Source organism: Eschscholzia californica, unplaced genomic scaffold, assembly GCF_041429995.1.
Source record: "Eschscholzia californica isolate CP2 unplaced genomic scaffold, dmEscCali1.0.p SCAF_1, whole genome shotgun sequence".
Taxonomy (NCBI): domain Eukaryota; kingdom Viridiplantae; phylum Streptophyta; class Magnoliopsida; order Ranunculales; family Papaveraceae; genus Eschscholzia; species Eschscholzia californica.
In genome coordinates, this window is record NW_028238198.1 from 38795662 (window position 1) to 38817368 (window position 21707).

The 21707-nt window shown below is 37.3% G+C and overlaps 3 protein-coding genes across 3 annotated transcripts; 2 read left to right on the top strand and 1 right to left on the bottom strand.

Moving 5' to 3' along the window:
- Positions 1 to 7090: 7090 nt before the first annotated feature.
- Positions 7091 to 10357, top strand: LOC147566677 (putative serine/threonine-protein kinase PBL11). The gene is made up of 6 exons (XM_086653187.1): positions 7091 to 8010; positions 8496 to 8812; positions 8954 to 9089; positions 9206 to 9348; positions 9466 to 9589; positions 9697 to 10357. Exons 1-6 carry the CDS (start codon positions 7959 to 7961, stop codon positions 10161 to 10163), a joined length of 1239 nt encoding a protein of 412 aa, XP_086509313.1. The 5' UTR covers positions 7091 to 7958; the 3' UTR covers positions 10164 to 10357.
- Positions 10358 to 10632: 275 nt separating this feature from the next.
- LOC147566678 (Radical SAM superfamily protein) lies at positions 10633 to 14983 on the top strand. Its single transcript, XM_086653186.1, has 10 exons — positions 10633 to 11132; positions 11230 to 11305; positions 11426 to 11523; positions 11846 to 11947; positions 12114 to 12200; positions 12286 to 12402; positions 13215 to 13318; positions 13724 to 13863; positions 13950 to 14086; positions 14484 to 14983. Exons 1-10 carry the CDS (start codon positions 10914 to 10916, stop codon positions 14640 to 14642), a joined length of 1239 nt encoding a protein of 412 aa, XP_086509312.1. The 5' UTR covers positions 10633 to 10913; the 3' UTR covers positions 14643 to 14983.
- A 218-nt stretch (positions 14984 to 15201) lies between these two features.
- LOC147566679 (Protein kinase superfamily protein) lies at positions 15202 to 18894 on the bottom strand. Its single transcript, XM_086653185.1, has 4 exons — positions 18086 to 18894; positions 17143 to 17403; positions 16492 to 16614; positions 15202 to 16226 (listed from the first exon to the last, which is right to left on the bottom strand). Exons 1-4 carry the CDS (start codon positions 18470 to 18472, stop codon positions 15663 to 15665), a joined length of 1335 nt encoding a protein of 444 aa, XP_086509311.1. The 5' UTR covers positions 18473 to 18894; the 3' UTR covers positions 15202 to 15662.
- Positions 18895 to 21707: the final 2813 nt, after the last annotated feature.

Below are 21707 nucleotides of genomic sequence, written 5' to 3' on the forward strand. Positions count from 1 at the left end.
GCATGGTGGAGAGTTGGGAGGCTTTTATGTTTTCTCTTTAATGTTGCCTCAGTGTTTCCCCTTCCTCTTTCTTTTCTTTTTTGCCTCTCTGGCCTCCTTGTACTCCCCCCATTTTTTTTTCCATCTTAATTTAATCAAATTATTAAAAAAAAAAACAAATTATCTTTCTCTTTGATTTCCTTTAGAACTTGAGAGGTTTTCTAGTATGTAAAAGAGGCATTTTCTAATGTCTTTAAATCTAGCTCATGTATCATTTAGCTAAAGAGACAAAGTCGGGTAAAATCGGTTGGTATTAAGTTTTAAGTCACGGCCACTGCACCTCGGCAGCTTATTATCAAAATTGGTTTAGTACTTTAATTTCCTTTGAATAGTTTTGTTTTGAGTGTAATTATCTATAGTCATGTTCTACTATTTGAGATTTTTGCTGGAAAATGGGTTCATCTGCTTGAATTAAATGTGCAACTGGTTTTGGAAAGTTAAAATGAAATATTGGTGAAATTTTAGCACCCATTGATCACTAATTGGACTCCTAAATTTTGAGAACCTGGTCTTAATTGAGTAGAGTAACCTGGCATTTGTACATTGACTCTTTAGAGGTGTATGGAGAAATGAAAATTGAAGCCCCACACTCCAACCCTCATAGTGGACGAATTCTCCAAGGATAGACCCATGGAGAGAATTTAGTTGGCTTACTTGTTCTTTTCTTTTTTTTTTTCCTGTGGTGGTAGTGGAGACTGGAGACAAAAGTTTGTGGGCTCTTTTGATTATCAAGTGGTGCTAAAGCCGTTTTTTTTTGTTTAGTCATACAAAATAGCAGATGATCTACATTATTTAACTGTTTATTTCAGTCTGAAAAAAGAATAGCAAGTGAGCCTTTTGATTGTGTCTGATGGCTCATAGAAATCATTTGATTAACCTTCTAGTATATATGGACTCGGAAAGTCTATTCAGATTTTATATAGTAAATTGTGGGTGGTCTTTGTGCTAAAAGAAGAAGCTAAACGCACTCACCATTTTTGTTTTACGCACTCAATCTCCTTTAACTTGACTAAAGAAGAAAACCTTTGATGTGAATGCATATCGCAAAAATGGTGAGTGCATTTAAAATTACCTGGAGAAAAAATGTAGTTGATGAACCTTTCTTAGACAACCCTTTGTTGGTGCTTGTAGGATTTCAATTATTCATGAATCATTTAAATTTGCATTGGATTAGAGAACATATGGTATATAATATTGTGTTATTAGGATTCCTAGTTTAAGCTAATTTCCCTTGATGTGATTCTTTTTATTTTTTTTATTTTTTTTTTTGTTGAACTTTGATGTGATTCTTTTAAAAATATAAACATGAGCTGATGTTATTAGAGTTAAAAAAAAGAGTTAATTCCTATATGGCCCCCTACTTTGTGACCAGCTTCCTTTATGGCCCCCTTTTTTTCGTAAATTCAAATATGGCCCCCTATTTTCAAGTAAATGTCATTACTACCCTTCTTAATTTTAAATTTAAAACATTTAAAAAACATTATTTCCACCTCACCCCTCTCTCTCTCTCCACCTCATCTCTCTCTACAACTCACCCATCTCTCTCTACAACTCACCCATCTTTCTCTCTCCAATTCACCTCTCTATCTTTCCAACTCACCTCTCTCTCTTCCAACTCACCTCTCTCTCTCTATCCAACTCACCTTCATCTTCCCCGATTAAGGTCGCCGGCCGGAAAATTTTCCGGCCGGCGACCTAAAAAAAAAAAAAAAAAAAAATTCCTCTCATCTCTCTCTCTCTCTAAAAGCTCCGGCGAAGGGGGTTTCCCTTCGCCGGAGCTCGTGAACAGACCAGATCTGGTCTGTTTACGAGCAGACCATTAGAGGTCGCGGTCTGTTCACGAGCAGACCTCTAATGGTCTGCTCGTGAACAGACCAGATCTGGTCTGTTCACGAGCTCCGGCGAAGGGAAACCCCCTTCGCCGGAGCTTTTAGAGAGAGAGAGAGATGAGAGGAATTTTTTTTTTTTTTTTTTTTTTTTGAGGTCGCCGGCCGGAAAATTTTCCGGCCGGCGACCTTATTCGGGGAAGATGAAGGTGAGTTGGATAGAGAGAGAGAGGTGAGTTGGAAGAGAGAGAGGTGAGTTGGAAAGATAGAGATGTGAATTGGAGAGAGAGAGATGGGTGAGTTGTAGAGAGAGATGAGGTGGAGAGAGAGAGAAGAGTGAGGTGGAAATAATATTTTTTAAATGTTTTAAATTTAAAATTAGAAGGGCAGTAATGACATTTACTTGAAAATAGGGGGCCATATTTGAATTTACGAAAAAAAAGGGGGCCATAAAGGAAGCTGGTCACAAAGTAGGGGGCCATATAGGAATTAACTCTAAAAAAAATAGTTTCCTGTTTTTAAAACATTAATAAATGAAGAAAAGTTAGGATAGAAGTCAACAGGATGTGGGGGGTTATGACCAATTTGATTAGGGTAAAAAGTGATGGATGGATCGGTCAAGTAGGGACATTTGACTTTAATAATTAGGTTTGAATGTCCTTGAAGAAAGGGTGGTGGACTTTGGAGCATTGATTATGAAGAAGAGAGGGGTAGGAGGAGAAGGTGGGGATTCCAATCACATATTCACATGTGGTGGTACTGCTACGTAAGCCCTGACTGAAGATATTACGTCATAACACTCGTTGTAACCCTCGGGTTTCATGACCTCTCCTTTGGGTTAGTTTCATTTTGCCCCCAATAAATGACTAACTCACCAAAATGATACCCAAATATGACCATTTTCTAAATTGGCCCTTTAAACTAGTTTTTCTCCTTTCTTTCTTTTCTTTTTTTTCATATTTGCATCTCCGCCATCACATCTTCATCTTCAATACCATCCCTTTATTTCCACCATTATCTCTTTAACACTTGCCTTTTTAAAATTAGAATATGTGTCAGTTTGGGGAGGAAACTCCAAACTACACGAACTGTTTGGGATTAAAAAATAACTCAATTTAGATTTTACTTCTAGGTTTAGATTTTTATCTCGCAACATGTTATGGGGGTTTTGATCTTCTTGGGTTTACCATTATTCTTAGACTAATTGATTTTTTCCGGATGTCTTAAAACAAAAAAAAAAACACATAAAACAGATTATTATGATAGTCCATGTTGTCTCTATAGCCTTCTTTGTCAACAGATCCAAACGTTATTTTGATTAGAAACTCACCGAAAGAAGGAAATAACATAAAATATCGTTATTAACTTGGAGAATTTTCAAATTGAAGATAAACATACGAAGATGATGATTAAAAGAGAATGTATTGTGCAACTATAGTGAATCTCGACCACAAGCCCTAACTTCATCCACAAGTCACCCAAAATCCAAATCAAACCACTGAATCACAAAGATTAAACCCCAAATCAGCCAAAATCTAACCTAGATCAGACCAAATCTAACTTAAATCATACCAAATCTACTCCAAATCAACCTAGAAATCCAAATCCGTTCTTATCTCACTTCTTCTAGAATACCCAACCAGTTCTGAAATCGGAAGCACTCGGACTCGCTCCATCAACAAATCTAAATCTGGTGTGTTAGCAGATCAAAAAAGATGAAAGTGTTTTGAATCTTTTAGATCAGTGATGGCTCGGTTCTGTCAGAGTATAGGATACATGGGTCACCAGCCTCTTTCAATCTATAATGGAGTTAACAGAAAGCATTGATCTCTCAATCGACCTCATCAAACAGGGGAGTATTCTATTAACCCCTAGTTTCATAGTTTTAGTCCTTTAGTGGTATTATTTGCATGCCTACTTGACTTGTCTGGTTTACTGTTCTTAGGATCCTGGTTTTCAATTGGTGGTTCCCACTTGTGAGCCCCTTTGGTTTACTACTTTTAAAATCTGTTTTGCTTCTAGTAATCTCTTAGTGGTTGTTTGTTTTAACTCGATTCTCACTTCTGCATGTACTTCTCTCTCGATTTTTTGGCATCTAACCTTGATCTCTCTTCAAATCTACCTGTCATTTTCTTTTGTTTCCCTCTATGTGGTATGAGACACTACAGTCCTGAGTTCAATTCAGCCGGTCGTCCGGTCATGCTGAACCTTTATGCATTCATAGTTCACAACACTAACCTTCGTTACATCATGTTAGCATATAGTCAATCTACTTGCGATCGTTTTGATCGAGTTTCCTTGTTAGTTTCATCCATCATTATCCGTAATCATTCTAGAATCACTAATCGAATAGTAGCTGGCCACTTTGGCCTTTGGATCAGCCGAATGACAAATAGAATACATCTCAACTTTCCATTTGACCCCGGTCGACATCATATTTCGAATATAATTCTCCATCTAAGTCATGCAGCTTATATCGTTTATCTTCCAGCTCCCTTTTTGTTAATTACTTTTGTCGTTGATTTTCATATAGATTTAACTCTTAAACGAAGCTCCGTAACATGTTCACTTCCACCCTTATTCGCAATTTTATTGCGTGCATTTGTCGAAGTAGCGGGGTATTTATACTCGGGCTATGACGGCGATCCCAATTTCCAGGTATCTGACAGGTTTCTACTTTGTAGAATTCGAATAGATGGTCTCTTTATATGGAGAATACTGGCGGGATACCCAGGAATCATTGTTTGATTCCATCTTGCAAACATCTCTATTTCTTCAAGAAATTTTAGATGTATGCTTAATCCATCTCAAGTGTTACAGGAAGCTAGGAAAAAGTTTCATCTTTAAATCAATCAGACGGAATCTCAAGAGCACGTATTATATCATTCTAAAGAAGAGCTGCCAGCTTAGCAAGCTACAGAATGAAGACTGTTCGACAAATCGAAGATATTTTGTGCACTTCTTAAATTCTGTTATTTTGTTTTACTTCTTTATGTACTGTAATTTTAATTTCTTTCGTAGTTAGTTGTAATACTCTCTTTATATTAATGTATTTCTTTTCAACAAAAAAAAAAAAAAATAGTGAATCTCTTGGAATATAAAGATATAATCATATCTAGTCGAGTGAAGACATCCCTAAGTAGTTTAAATTTCATTTTTTTTCTTTAAAGAAGAGAACGACGGAGAGATAAAGTGACAATGGCGGACATCAGATGATAGTATGGTGGTGGTGGAAGAAAATGGGTGAAAGGCGACCTTGTTGTGACAAATAAAAAAACTGACTAAGGAAGGGTAAATTCAGAAATCAAGATACATGTCCTAAAAAAATGTGACAAAAAATGTTTAGGAGGATTTTTTTGGAAGTTAATCATCTTTATGGGAAGTTTTGATAAAATTTGTCATTTTTAGGAACTCATTTGGGTTAATTTATCATTTTTATGAGATCATTTTAGTGAGTTGGTCATTTTTACACATCAAAAGAAGATTAACCCTTTTCATTGGGGAGGAAACTAAAAGCTTAGCCCATCCAAAAGGTGGGCCATCCAGTGTTGTACGACTCAATGACTTATTTCATAAAAAAAAAGACTCGATGACTTTTGACATTTGACTTTTTCTTTTCACCAAATTAATATAGTGTTATTTCTCAAATAACTCTCAATTTTATGATCAACTTCCTGCCTAGCCCCCTACTTCATCAAAAATACCCAGATGATCCTCTTTTTCAGTTACCGTTATAACTCCGTTAACTAGTCATCACCTTTCTCTCCTCCATCTCATGACCTCTCTCTGCCACTCATCTTCTCACCACCTCATCGTCTTTACTGGCGAAGGTCGTCGGCCGACCAATTTTCTGACCGACCTTCAAACATAAAAAAAATAATAATAATAATTTCATCTCTCCTCACTCTTTCTCTAAAAAAATAATTTTTTTATTTATTTCTTCTCTCCTTTCCCTCTCTCTCTCTCTAAATACTCCGGTGAAACCCCTTCGCCGGAGTATTTAGAGAGAGAGAGGAGAGGGGAATTTAATATTTTTTTTGTTTAGAGAGATTTTTTTAAATGTTTGAAGGTGATGACAATGAGGTGGCAAGAAGATGAGGTGGCAGAGAGAGGTGATGAGATGGAAGAGAGAGAGAGGTGATGACTAGTCAACGAAATTATAACGGTAACTTAAAAAGGAGGTCATCTGAGTATTTTTTATAAAGTAAGGGGTTAGGCAGGAAGCTGGTCATAAAGTTGGGAGCTACTTGGAAAATAACCCATTTATATATTCCACAATATGATCAATATTTAGAAAAAGAAGATGTGGTCTGTCTGCTGTGATATACCAAGGAGGATTCTTTTTTTTTTTTTTTGTTAAAGGTACCAAGGAGGATTCTAGTCATCCGGTGGGGAGCAAAGACGAATAGTCAATTTTCCCAAAAGCAAGGTATTTTTCTGTTTTAACTTCGACCATGAATTGAGTGACATTTGTACAAAAAATTTTCTGGGTAGAAATAACACTCTTTAGTCTTTCAAAAACAAAAAAAAAGCACTCTTTAATCTCATCTTAGGAAATTTTTATTTAATTATCATGCTACAGTGAAGGATTATATTCTTTGATCTATTGTCTCACCATCCAAATATTACAAGTAGCTGTTAAACTGGCTCCGACTCAATTCAACTCATTTCTTCGACAACGAAAGAGATGAAACTTAGAAAGCCACTAGTCCCGTTGCCCGTGATATATATATATATATATATATATATATATATATATATATAGTTTATTGATTTTGTGTTTTGAAAAACTTAGATCACTACATTAGCACTTCCACAATTAAACAATGATTACAGTAAAATTGTGACTACCCTGTTAAACCCGATACAATGAATAAAATTCAAATTAGTACTTGAATGTTTGGAAAAGTAAGCATTTGGCAGTGTAGTAAAAAAAAGAGTAGTAATCGTAGTTGGTTTTTCCAACAATAAGATTTGATCTTTCAACAAAGAAAACAATAAGATTCCATGGTGAACTATCCTTTCTTTTTTTATGAGAGATGGTGAACTATCCTTGGTAAATAAATAGTAAAGATATACGTACTACCACCTAATCTATGGATTTCATGAATATTTAATTTTCTTGCATTATTGCATACTATGTGGTTTAAATGGTTGCAACAAAAACAAATGTCTGTCAACAAAAAAAATGTGAGTTAAATGGAGTATTAAATTATAAATACACTAGATATTAAACATAGTAATCTAATTTATGTTCAAGTTGTTAATAAGGTTGGATTCATGAACAATTCTGGTAGATTTTACTTTTTTAGAGACATTAACAGCAATCCACCAACTAACTACCACCTTCTCTTTAGTCTCTCTCTCTCTCTCTCTCTCTCTCTCTCTCTCTCTCTCTCTCTTCCAAGTTGTCCTTTAGAAAAAGAAAGAAGAGCCACCAGTCTCTCATGACCACACAGGATAAAAAAAAAAAACAGGATAAGAAGAAGAAGCTTCACCTCCACATTCACACCACCCCACAAAACCACTCTCTCTCTCTTTCTTCTCTCTGGTTTCAGAGAATGGTCAGGTCAAACTGCTCTAATTTGGTCTCTGTTTAAGCTTCCAGGAAGAATCTAATTAGCAGTCCTTGTAGAACAAGACCCTCTGAAATTTCTTACTAGTTTTTCATCTCTCTCTCTCTCTTCATCATCTTTTTTTAATTCATTTAACCAAATACTGAAAATCAGTATTGAATCCGTCTCTGATTATATTATATGGGTATGATTTTGTATTATCTGGAAGAGTCAAAATTTTCAATTTTGTAGTAAGAAGTCAAATAGACTTTTTGCAGATGACAGCCTAACTTTGAACAAAAAGAGTATTGGTTTCACACCCTCATACCCATTTTCCTGTTCTCACTGTTCTACAAGACAAAGGAAGAAGTCCCAAAGAAGAATCTCTCTCTCTCTCTCTCTCTCTCTCTCTCTCTCTCGAAGAACCCTCCTTTTCTGTTTCTTCTTGGCTCTGGAGGAGCAGAGGTTTTTGAAGAAAGGAGGAAGAGGGTAATACCAATTTTGAAACTGAAAGAGGGTTTTACAATTTTTTGACTCCATGGGTAGTTGCTGTAGTATTCAAATCAAGGACGTTAGTCCATCTCATACAGGTACTGAAATTCTACTAGTTCTCTTTACCTATTGTTAAGTTCAATATATCAAGATGTTTGATTTTGTAAAGTTTCATCTCTTTTAGCTTTGATTCCAGTTCTCCTTGTTTAGCTCTGTCTAATATGGGTTTTCTTTGGAAATGTTTCATCTTCATTTTTAAATCTCTCAGCTGCTTTTTTGTTCTTCCTATGGGTATGGGTAGTCTTTGATTGCTAATAATTCTGCAGATGAAGAATCTATTTCTGTGTATCTAAACAACAATCTGATTTTGAAGATCACTTTAAACTTGATTTTCTCATAAAACTTTTGAGTTTGAGTCTTGGGGTATAAGTTAGCTGGTCATTCATTCATATTATGGACTATTTCTCTGTTACTTATAGTTTTTGTGGCGATTCATTAATTTGTTAGTAGATTTGAAAATGGAATTTCTGTCTGATTTAGCCTTCCTAAGTGGAATTTACTAATGTTTGATTGTATTGTACAGCGACGAACTCAAAATATGTTAGTAGGGATGGAAATGACTTGAGTAGTTCAAGTAGTAAGGCATCATTTGCTTCCATTCCTCGTACAGAGGGCGAGATTCTTCAGTCTCCCAATTTAAAGAGCTTCAGCTTTTCTGATTTGAAAAATGCCACAAGGAACTTTCGTCCCGATAGTGTGTTAGGCGAAGGTGGATTTGGGTCTGTTTTCAAGGGATGGATCGATGAGCATACTTTTACAGCTGCAAAACCTGGCACTGGGATTGTCATTGCTGTTAAAAGGCTCAACCAAGAGGGTCTTCAAGGCCACAGAGAATGGTTGGTAAGTTCCATTCTCCAATTTATTAAAATCAAATGTTATCTTCTGAATATTCGGGCATCGTGAACTACTTCTTAGATTTAGTGTTCTTCTAATCATTTGATGATAAACTTAATCTTTTGTGTATTTTTTTTGAAATTGTAGGCAGAAATCAACTACTTGGGGCAGCTATACCATCCTAATCTTGTTAAGTTGATTGGATACTGTTTAGAGGATGAACACCGACTTCTTGTTTACGAGTTTATGTCACGTGGGAGTCTGGAAAATCATCTATTCAGGAGTGAGTTCCTCCGATAGTTTCATATTATCACTTAATGACTTATCTCGCTTTAGTAACTGGTCAGTGCGATTTTGGGTCTTTGTCATTGATGAATAGGAGCCGTTGTTTCCGTGCAGGGGGCTCCTATTTCCAGCCACTGTCTTGGAACCTTCGCATGAAGGTTGCCCTCGGAGCTGCAAAAGGTCTTGCCTTTCTTCACTGTGCTGCAACACAAGTTATATATCGGGACTTCAAAACTTCTAATATTTTGCTTGATTCGGTATGCAACTCCCCATATATTTACACATATATGTATCACCTTCTAGGTACCGACTTCCTGCAAGTTGGTTTTGTGATTTGACACTTCTAACAATCTATGGATTATTAACTGTCACAGGAGTACAATGCCAAGCTTTCGGATTTTGGATTAGCAAAAGATGGTCCAACTGGTGATAAAAGCCATGTCTCTACTAGGATCATGGGAACCTATGGATATGCTGCTCCCGAGTACCTTGCGACAGGTATTGACTCGTTATCTTCATACCCTTCTTTGCCAGAAAAGTGAACTTACGGAGTTTTATCGACAATGGCTTCCGTTACTGAGATATTTTGTCCTCTCTTTGTGAAGGTCACTTAACTGCTAGAAGCGACATTTACAGCTTCGGAGTAGTTCTCTTAGAGATGTTATCTGGCCGGCGAGCAGTGGATAAGAACCGACCCAATGGAGAACACAATCTGGTTGAATGGGCCAAACCTTACCTGTCCAGTAAACGTAAAATCTTACATATTATAGATACTCGACTTGAAGGTCAATACACACAGGCAGTAGCATTGAAGGCAGCTAGCCTTGCTGTACTATGTCTATCGCCGGATCCCAAGTTCAGACCAAGCATGGGCGAGGTTGTGGCTACGTTAGAACAACTTCAGGACTCCAAAGAGAATACAAAAGGCAGTCAAAACAATCGCAACCCAAATCATCAATCTCATACAAGAAACGGAAACAGAAATCATCATAGAAGAGGTGAAAATGGATCGCCTAATCGAAAAGTTACAACTTCTTACCCGCGACCATCTGCAAATTCCCTATACAAGTAGATGATACGGAAGGAGAATCAGGGTAGGCTGGTAGCTGTATCTTTTTTTTTTTTTGCATCAGAAGCAAAGTGGTGTTAAACAAAAACGAAGACCGGAGGAGCTAAACACGTGTTATGCTCAAAGTTTTCTAGATTCATGTATAGTTGATACTATTTTGGCTAACATATACGATTCGCTATATTGTTGATGGTTCATTTCATAATTTGTGGAAATAGGATATAAGATGAACAATCTTAAGTTTTTAACACTAAAGAAGAGACATGGAGGAGTACCACAGGTAGTTAATGAGAAAGAAAAACTGTGACACTAGACTCTAGACATTTTCCCTAGCTATATAGGAGTACCATAAACTCGTATGTACGTCGAATATAAATGTAATTGAATTAGAGCGACACCAATCATACATGGACAATGATGAAAAAAACAGACACCACGTTAGTTGGTACTTGTTTTTACCCAAATCAAATCTGAATCTGAGTTGCGGTCTGAATCCACTCGAGATTTCATTTCAGGCAGCTTTCATTGTTCTATCCCGGACTGGCATAACAAGTTGGTTCCAGGAATTGGGTTCCAGGAATCCATGCTAACAGAAAACGTGAACCGGTAAGAAACTCAATCCCGATTCTGACCCCCTAAATCGTTTTAGCCAAAACCTAGCCCACAACCCAGAAGCAGATATTTTTCGTGGGGTTTATCTTCATCGGTCGAATTTTAGAGAGAGAGAGAGAGAGAGAGAGAGAGAGCAGGAAAATGGCGTTGCTGCAGCAAATATGGTCAGCTCCGTCGCTGGCACGAGCAGTCCGGTCACGTTCTATGTCCATAGCCGCCGCTAGCGCCACCACCTCCGTCACCATCCCGTCCTCATCTTCAACTCCCACTACCACTCTTAGAACTCCTCATATTGACTCCCATGTCCTTCTAGGCATGTCTGAGGTCGACCTTCAAGAACTTGCTACCGACTTTGGCCAGGTAAATGAAGATTAAAATCAGAAAAACCTTTTTTCTTGCTTCTAGATTTTCTCCATTCATAAACAAAAATTTAGTAACTTGAAGTTTGATTTAACAGCAAAAGTATAGAGGAAAACAACTTCATCAACTTATTTACAAGAATAAGGTCAAAGAAATCCAAGATTTTAGTCACTGTAAGTAGTCGAATCACTCTCTCTCCTCATTCTTTAGTAACCTAATTTGAAGAATTTTCCTCATTTTTTTCCCCATTCATGTGAATTTTTTGAGAAGTTACTGGATTTATGATTGAACAGTGCCACAGGCATTCAGGAGTGATCTTCAGGAAGCTGGATGGAAAGTTGGAAGATCGCCTTTGCACCAAGTTGTCACGGCAGCTGATGGCACTATTAAGGTTTGTTTGCTATTTTACTTTCAGTTCAATTTTGCTTATTTAGGTCATTAGTAGAATGATTTAGTTGGGTAAGTAGGATTCACGTTCTCAGAATTTATGCAATGATGAGATTTCTGTGGTAACTGTTTGGTTTCAATGCTTGCGAAATGAGAAAGTGATGAACTTTCTCGAGTTATGGTTTTGTTTGAATAAGATAAGTTCAAAGTTTTCTCTCTTAACTAGTTTTTTTGGCCAAGGCTAGGGTGGCTTTATTAGCTTGTATGTAATGACTCTTGCAAATTAAATTCTTTAACCTTGTATTTTCATTTCGCCGTTCTTGCAGATACTGATAAAACTGAACGATAACAGACTGATTGAAACTGTCGGTATACCAGCTCAAGATGATAAAGGTTCTTGCCGTCTTACTGCCTGTGTCTCGTCGCAGGTAGGACTTACTCTTAAATACTAATCCCCTCAATTTGAACACTATCTATATAGAGAATCTGCAAATACTGCTCCAACTTTGTACCTTGAAAGATGTTAAATGGTTTGATTGATACAGTTTTTATTGTAAACATTTGACCCTATATCCGTTTGGTTACTATGACCAGGTGGGTTGTCCATTGCGCTGCTCATTTTGTGCTACTGGGAAAGGAGGGTACTTGAGGAACCTTCAGCGACATGAAATTATTGAGCAGGCATGAACTTCCATCCCTTTTTATAACCATAACTTCATGTCAATTGCTTTCGCTCTATGTAAAACATGCTGATTTTCTTATGCAGGTATTAGCTATAGAGGATCTCTTCAAACAAAGGGTTTCAAATGTTGTCTTTATGGGGATGGGTGAGCCGATGTTGAACCTAAAGGCAGTTTTAGAAGCACACCGGTGCTTAAATAAGGTTGATCTCTTAATCCACCAAAAATTTAAACTTCTGTACGTGTAACTGCTGGTATGCATAGTAGGACAATAAGAGTGCACGCCGGTAATAAATAGCTTTACCCACTAGTTTGAAGGTTGCATGGAATGCATTATAGAAAATGTTACATGGCTGTGCCAGAGTTGGTTCCCGCTGTATCAGATCATTGTTTCAATTAACTTTCCAATTAATCGCCTTCAGCACATATGTTCTATCTTTCTTCTTTCATTTTTGAATCTTGATTACATGCAATGTCCTTAAACCAGCATGCTTTATTCACGTTACCTGGTAATTATGTTTTCGAACCTGACCAATAGACAACCAGTTTGTAGATGTGAATTAAAACAAATGTATCATAGTATTTGCTGAAAAAAGTCAATTCCATGTCTGCCTACACTGCAGAGATAGCTATTTTCCAATGGTCTAATCTTTGCCTTATTATCCATCTGAAGATTTTCATCAAGGTTTCGTACTTCCGTTGGAAAGTCTGAATGATTACTTAGTACTTACTAAAGACACAAGTCCTTACGGCTCATGAGTCATTTGTAGCTAAATAATAAACTTTGATATGTTGAACCAGGCAGGAGTTTAGGAGCTGTACTAGATTATCTCTTTAGCTTAAAATTTGTGTACTTAATATGTAACATATTTTCTTCTTGAAGACCGCGCATAGTCGAGTCACTTAATTGTTTTAAAACATGCTCTCTTTCATGCTGTTTTTAGTTATTGCACATTTTGTAGTTTCTCTAATCTGGAGTCTTCAACATCTAAAGATTCTCTTAATTTTTTTGAAGGATATACAAATTGGACAAAGAATGATCACAATTTCCACTGTGGGAGTCCCTAACACTATTAAAAAGTTGGCATCACACAAGCTCCAATCAACGTTGGCCGTCAGGTATGCAAGCCTCATTTTGGTTCAAGAAGTGAATAAATCTGGATTTGACTGCTGGATATTATAAATATTATGTCATTAACAGTCCGACCCGATCTTTCTTCGTCTAGAAAAATACCATGTTTTGATCCAAAATTTTAGAAACAAAGTGTTGGGCTAGGATGTGTAGTGTCAAAATCTCACTCACATGCAAACTATGCCCAGCCCTACTTTGAACTTTTGTGAGGTTCTCCACTATTTATCAGGTTTTTAAGTTGTGATCGGCATTGTTATAAAGAGGCCAAATCACGAGCTGTCCTCTTAAATGACATCAAACACCGAATAAACATCTGGTCCCCTGATTTATTACTGATTTACTTCTACCTCAATTTATTATCTGAAAATTCTGCTTCTTTCTCTTGCCATTAGCTTACATGCCCCAAATCAGAAAATCCGGGAACAAATTGTACCTAGTGCAAAAGCCTACCCTCTGGAGGCAATTATGAAGGATTGCAAGGACTACTTCCTAGAAACTGGTCGAAGAGTGTCGTTTGAGTACACACTTCTAGGTGAGCTGAAGATTCAATTGCCTTTTCATTTATATGAGAAGGATATAGACTATAGACCTTAAGGTAGTATTAAAACTTTCTTGCAGCTGGAGTTAACGATGCTGTTGAGCACGCAATAGAACTTGCAGAACTACTTCGGGCATGGGGAAGTGGTTATCATGTAAACCTAATTCCTTTCAATCCAATAGAGGACACAGAGTACCGCCGTCCATACAAGAAAACAGTAAGTTTATGTTTCACCAATGAGTGGTGTTACTTACTTTCTCCCATTTTTAAGAGATAAGTTGCTGTGTTGATGTGCACATGGACACCTGGGACTCAGCCCTCCATCTATTTTTGCCCAAAATCTTCTCTTTGTGCATCGTCTCATGCAATGGTATTGGAGACCTAAGTTTGTCTGCTCTACAGAGAGATCTTTTGGGGTCAGGAGCAATTCTTAGATCCTCCATAATGCATTGTTGTTTTGGTTTTAAATTCGTGTTCCAGGGTCTTTCTTAGCATGACAATTAAGTAAGCATATAAAGTACCATATACATGGCATGCGAAGTACAATTATCGACTCCGCTGAATCTTGGTAATATTCGCTAAAGATTTATACTGTTTGGGGGTGGTATGTGCAGGTACTTGCTTTTGCAGCTGCACTAGAGTCTCGTAAAGTGACTGTAAGCATCCGACAAACACGTGGCCTTGATGCAAATGCAGCTTGTGGGCAGCTCAGAAATGAATTCCAGAAGAGCCCTCTACTCACTGAATCTGAGCCGGAACAAATTGCTGTTTAGTTATAGACAAGTCTGGGACATCGACTTTTTCTGTGCCTATTCGAAAGAAAGAGAAATAGATGCCGCCCCCTTCCTACGAGCAGCTCGGCAAGCTTTGGCACTTCAAACGTGGACCTCCGAGAAAACTATACATTCTAGCAGCCTAGATTGGTAGCCGCTCCAGAGTTATGGCAGAAGTGAACATAGTTGGCTGACTAGCTAAGATCCTCATGCAAGAGAAAGAAATAATATACACTATGATGTCGGTAACTTTCCAGGTCTTGATTATTCAAACAGTGGAAGAAAAACATGTATGTATTGATAAGAACATGCTTAATTTATGAGAATCTATCCTCGAGTCACCTCTAAATGTAGACAATAGATGACAATTTTGCAGTTACATAACAGATTCAGTCTCTTTAAAGACTCAACTCTGATGTGTCTATCTCATAAAAAAAAAAACTATGTGTCTATTGGTTAAACTATACCACGATTGTCCGCACAACTCACCTTTACTATTTTGAAAGCTTCTCACTAGGCATTCATCTAAAAAATTGAACGGGAGAAAATTGTAATGATGTTACCACAAAAAGAAATTTAATTGCAATATATGACAGTTTATGTTCAACAAATATCAATTGCAATACATAAAAAAGCAAATTAATTTGCGACCTTTTCCATACTACATTTACAAATGACTTTTTCGTATAAAACAACTGGGAGAAAACATATATATTATACCTCCCCAAATTGTTACGCAATGCTAGATTTATCTTATCCCCAATTTGGTAGACTTCAATGAGGATGAACTTCATCTAAAACCATTAGGTACTACTGTATTTCAGTTTCATGAGACGAAATCTTTAGCTCACTGAATGGCTTATACCAGATGCTGAATTAAGCCTGAGCGACAAACCAAGCTTCACAAGCTTGAGACTGTAAAATAATAAAAGACATTGCGAACGAAACATATACTTGTTGATGACATAAAATGTGAGGGAGGAACAGACTTCTCTCTCATCTCCACAAGGTAATTGATAATCACCATGTCCTTACTACTGGTGCCCAATTTCTCCAATCTAGCTTCCCACTTGTTCTGTTTCTTAAGCACACCTTCTCTCTGAAATCAGATACTCTTTTCCGAAAGCTGCTACTTTGTTTTGCTAACTCAGATTCCACCAATGGGTCTTCATTTTCCTTCGCGTTGTCATTGTCTTTAACAGGCTGTGGTACCCCCTCATCTGATGAAGATGTCTCCTTAATGATTTGCCCCAGAATTTCAACCACCTCACTCATCTTTGGCCGGGATTTAGGTTGCTTCCTGAGGCACTTGTTAGCAAGAGAGACAAATTTACGAGCTGATCTTAAGCAATATTCTCCTTCAAGTCGTGGGTCCATAATCAGGTAAAATTTCTTCGAGCCTGATACATAGGGCTTGACCCATTCCAAAAGCTTCTGCTCACTCTTAGGTAAATTTCGGTCCACGGAGCGTCTACCTGTTACGAGCTCATACAGAACCACCCCGAAGCTCCAGACATCACTCTTAGCAGTCAGTCTACCAGTTTGAACATACTCTGGTGCTGCATAGCCTACCGTTCCCACAACCTGCACAAATAGTTATAATGAGAGTTCTGTATTGCAAAATGGTAAATAATGAAGGGGCTGATTAGTTCCTGAATACGGAAATAAAGGTATCTTGGTCACCAATGTTTTTTGTAGGCTGAGCTCCTAGCCCGCCTACACCTCCCTGGTGGTTCGATAACAATGCAAAACCGCACTGAATCACTTCAAATGTTTTATAAACAATCTTCAAGAACAGAGGTTGGTGTCAATCTACTAAGTATTACATTTGACATCAGTTAAAACTTACTGATGTTGAAACATGACCAAGTCCTTCAGTTGGTCCTTGCCTGGCTAACCCAAAATCAGAAAGTTTTGCATTGAATTCCTCATCCAATAGAATATTTGATGTTTTGAAATCCCGAAATATTAACTGCATCATTAAGAGCATCATTGGGAAGTTAGACACTAACAAAAAAGCTAGTTATGCATAAACTGCTTACATACCCTTTTCTACAAAGATGTAGATCAAAACTCCTACTAGCTCAAAAAATAACAAAGAGAACCACCACAAATTTCATGTGTCTCCCAGTGTAAAACAGTTGAACAATTTCACAGAAACTAATCAGGTTCAAAGAATAAAAAACAAGGAACCAAGAAAAATATTCCAACATTCTGTCTTTGGTAAGTAAGCTGTCACAATGCCCTTCATGATCACGCTATCACAGATAACTAAACATAATTCATAGTTTACAAGAAGTTTAGACACTATCAATTTAGTGTAGCTATATCCATCATGCCCATGTGGCCATGTCTAAACTTGGCAGCTCCAGCGAGTTACCAACATAACGAATTACGAACTAGTTTTTTTTTCCTTTTTCCAAATGATAAATCAATTATGAGCAAATAATTGAACGTGTTTTTCATGAATAAGGTTATTGAGTCAAAGGGGGAGAGTTACCTGAAAATCCATTTCCTCATGAAGGTATGCCAAACCACGGGCCGCACCAAGGGCAATGTGTAATCTCATTGTCCATGACAGAGGTGATTGCACCCGAGCAAGTAGATGGTCCTCCAAACTTTTATTTTGCATGAGTTCGTATACCAGGAGTCGTTGAATACCCCTTTCATCATCTTCTGCACAATAACCGACTAATTTTACAAGGTTCGGATGGTTAACCACACCTAAGAAATTCACCTCTGTAATCCATTCCTTGTGCCCCTGAATACTAGAACGTAAAAACAGTAGGGTAACCATTAGATAAACAGCACAAGGCTATACATCTAACCAAGTATGCCAGTATGCCACAATAAAACATATATAAAGTATTAATCTTGTAAGCATATCTGTCAAAACTAAGAGAAGAGAAGACACTAGTTGGATCATAATGGTTGCATGAGAATGCCCTCTCAAAACAGCTATCTCGGCGCTCAAAACAGTAAGTATATCATGAAGAAGCAGTGAATGATAGAATCCAGATTTTAGTATCCCCCCAGTTAAGATCCTCAAGCTAAGCTATAAGATCAACTACAACCAAATTCTTTAAGTACCAAGTTTCCTATTTTAAAGGAATGGGGGTTGTAATTAGCTAATTAAGGGGCCTTCGGTTTTAAAATTCTATAGAAAATTGAGCAATCTCTAATCAATTCCTGAATCTCTAATTGGAATACAGGCTATACAGGGAAGTGAAAAGGGATGTCAAGTTCTTGTTGTGTGATAGGAGTTGAAATTCTATGACAAACCCATGCAGCTAAATGAAGAAACAGCAGACAAATCAATAAGTACATCTTAGCTAGTTTCTTCTTCATCTTCTTTGAAATTCAGCTTTCTCTTTCCTATAAAATATTGTCTATCCTGATAATGAAATAAGAACAAAATTGAAAAGGGTAGAGGAAGATCTTGCCTGCAATCCATTTCGATTCAACTGCTTAATAGCAACATCAATCTTAGGATCAGAATGATCATCTGAAACCCTAACAACACCTCTATAAACACAACCAAACCCACCTTCCCCAATCATCAAAGCTCGACTAAACCCTCTAGTAGCCGATCTCAACTCAGAAAATTTAAATACACGAAGATCATTAGACCTTCTTTGAGACAAATAATCATGAAAAGCAGCAGAATCAGAAAGGTCTCTTGAATGATCAGAATCAAACTCAGAACGCCTAACATCTAAACTACTTGAAGCAACACTAAGTGAACGAGCCCATGATATTTTAGAAACCCTAGAAATTACACCATCTTCATCTTCTTTTCTTTCTCCATTAGAGAAATGAAAGCACTTCATGTTTAAAAATCTAAACAAGGGTAATCAGATGAGAAGAAATGAAGTTGAAGACCATGAGAAACTGGGTTTTGATGAAAGAGAGAGAGAGAGTCAAAGGAAGAGAGAGAAAGAGAGAGAGAAGAAGATCAACTACCTTGAAATCTTCCTCTAATTGAATTCCAGGAAAATAATATACTAGTAGAATATATTTGGTTTTTAATAGTAAACTTAGATAGAGAGATAGAGAGAGAGAGAGAGAGAGAGAGTCGTTTGGAATTGGGGGAGTTGGTGAAAGACCGTTTTTTCGGATTGTCATGTTGCAGAAGGAGGGAGCGTTTGTCTGGTGAACATTGACAAATGTAAAAACGTACTAATTATATTCATGAGACATGTGCAACCCCAAACGCGGTGTACGTGCCGCAGGCATAGCCCCCAACGTAGCACGTGAGTAGAACATTGACATACCACATCATTTTTTTTGGAAGTCATATTGACTTTAGGACCGGGTCTAATAACCCAAATCTAATAACCAAAGATTCCACCTTCTCTGGGATTTGAACTCGGACCTTTATGACTTTCTTAAGTTTATGTCAACACGAACTTGAGCTACCAACTGTTGACATTTAAGAACAACTTTAAACAACACTAACTCATCTATTAATGGGTTTAAACAACATGGTAGGACTAAATGGATTGTACTGTGCTAAGATTTTTCCCACGTCTTTTTGTGAGCCACATCCTATTCAAACAGGATTTCACCAGACACGAGATTGCTTCTCTGCATGATCGAATCTCTACTAGACACGTTACCATTCTTTATACTCCCGAACATTGCAATCAGGTGATTCATTTATTAGCGACAGAGGATTTGATCCAAAGTTTGGCTGAATAGTCCTTTTGGTCCTTCTCGGTTAATTTGCATGGTTTTATCTTTCTTTGTATTTGTAAAACTGTGTTATCTTTTATGAGATTTATCTTTCCCTAAAGAAAAAACAGGATTCCACAAAATTTCAATCTTCGGATATGTTTCACCACATTATAATAAAATGAGTCACTCTTTTATATTTTGTAAGGGTTGTAATCAAAATTACTTAAACAAATGGGATTTTAATTATTAATAATAGAAAACTTTTAAATCACTTTGACTTGATTTGTAATATACAACCAATTTAACTGTTTAAAAGGATATTCAAAAGATTGAACATTATTATAACGTACTCAGAATTTTAAATACATAATTAGATGAGACCAACATTTGGTCTCAATTGGACGCCTAATCCAAATTCAGATTGGGCTAGAATGTGGGCGTGAATTTTGGCCAAAAGAGCCAATTCTATTATCAATATTTAACTTCATGTGAAGACTATAAAAAAAAAAGTCCAATAGTTCAACCAAAAAAAAAAGTCCAACATGAACTCATATAGGATAGGGAGATTTGATAAGGTTTTCAAACTCTGCAAGTGAGTTTGTTAAAATTGAAGTAGGCTGCCACGACCCAGCACCACATACACGTCTATTACATTGCTATAGCTCCTCCTCCCCTCCGATCTAAGTCCCCTCTCTAGTCAGAAATAGTGTAAATTAATCAAGATGGATCCGCAGGCTTTCTAAACCGAACCTACCGATCCGACTCTGGTTACTAGAAGTAGGTAGTCTACCTATCAACACCATATGCAATAACATCTCCTCTTGCCTCCTTATGATCTCCTGATTCTGGTTATCTGGGGTCGCTTAAGCTCTTTCTAAATTTCTAGTTTTTATTATTTCAGTTTCCCTAATAGGGAATTTGTAAGCTTTGCATCTACTATGTTGTGGTCTATTGTTGCTTTCTTTCCTAGTGGTTGTGATACTCGGTCGCAGGTGTCTTCATGTGGTCTTATAGCGTTAGATGAAGTTGTGTATGTCCCGGACATCTGCAACGTCCTCGACACCTTTTTTTTAAAATATGGAAAAAACGGAAGGAAAGCCCCATTCCATTAGGGCCCACGGGTGGGGCGAGGACTATATTTTTTTGTGCACTCAAGCTACCACGCAACTCATTTTGTGGACGTGTTAGATCGGTCTCTGGCATATCTGAATGCCTTGACCTTTTCAGGACCATGACCCATTGTAAAAAAATCCACTCTAGTTAAGGAGTGGCTACAAGCACCCACTGGAATTGTTGTTCGTGTCGGGTGCTTAATAGCATCCAGTACGAATTGGGTGCCTCCGTAGTAGGCACCCAGTCCACCCCGAACCCTTTTTTTCTTCTTAATCTATCTATAGCGAGGAGTTAGAGAGAAAAAAAACCTTGTTTTGAAGCCCTTCATCCAAAACCACCATTAAAAAACTTCTTGGACTGGTCTCGGACTGACGCGTCCGAGACCTGGCCTAACTTTCGGGTTGGTTTGTCCAAGACATAGCCTAAGTTGGGGACTCATCGTCCAAGACATGGCCTAAGTTGCGAACTGGTCAGTCCGAGACCTAGCTTAAAATTTTGGACTGGTCAGTCTTAAACCCAAAACAAGGGCTCAGACTAGTCAGAGTCCGAAGCTTTCCTTAGGGTTTCGGGCGAGTTGATTCGAGACTTTTACACTCGAGTGCAAATAGATGTTTGTGGTCAAAGGAGATTGACCTTCATAAAATTTTCTCGTCCGGGTGCTAACAACAATTTTCGGGTGCTTTTTAGCTGGTCGGAGTCCCAAGCTTTTCTTTGGAATACGGAGGGACGAGTCGATCCGAAATCTTTATACCCAGGTGCTGAGGTGCCAATAGATGATTGTGGACTTGTGGTCAAAAGACACTGACCTTACTCAATGTTAAGGACACTCCATACTGATGTTGTAAGACATCTTTTTCCCGATAAAGTAAAAGAGGTTACCGTTTAAGCATTTTTTCATAAAGTTTAAGAAGTCCATTTTTGTGAATGAATGGCAGACAAAATTGATGGTACATCTGCTCACAAGTTGAAATGTTCGTGAGATGCATTAAATGAGCCTTGAGAAACAAGTAAAAAAAGCTATCAATATCCACTGATTTTTATGTTACTACTAGCTTCCTTTGTTTATTAGCTAAGCAAGAGTATTTCTTTTTTGAAACCAATTTATTAGTACAACTTTACAATTTTTCTATATTATTTTATTAATTATTTTTTATCTTTTTTTTCTTGGATCGTGGTAGTTGGCCAATCAACAAGCATCAAAAAAGTTCTAGAACAATGCAGATAGGATATCATTATATACTATGCATTATTATGTTTTTAAGTTAGTATAATAAT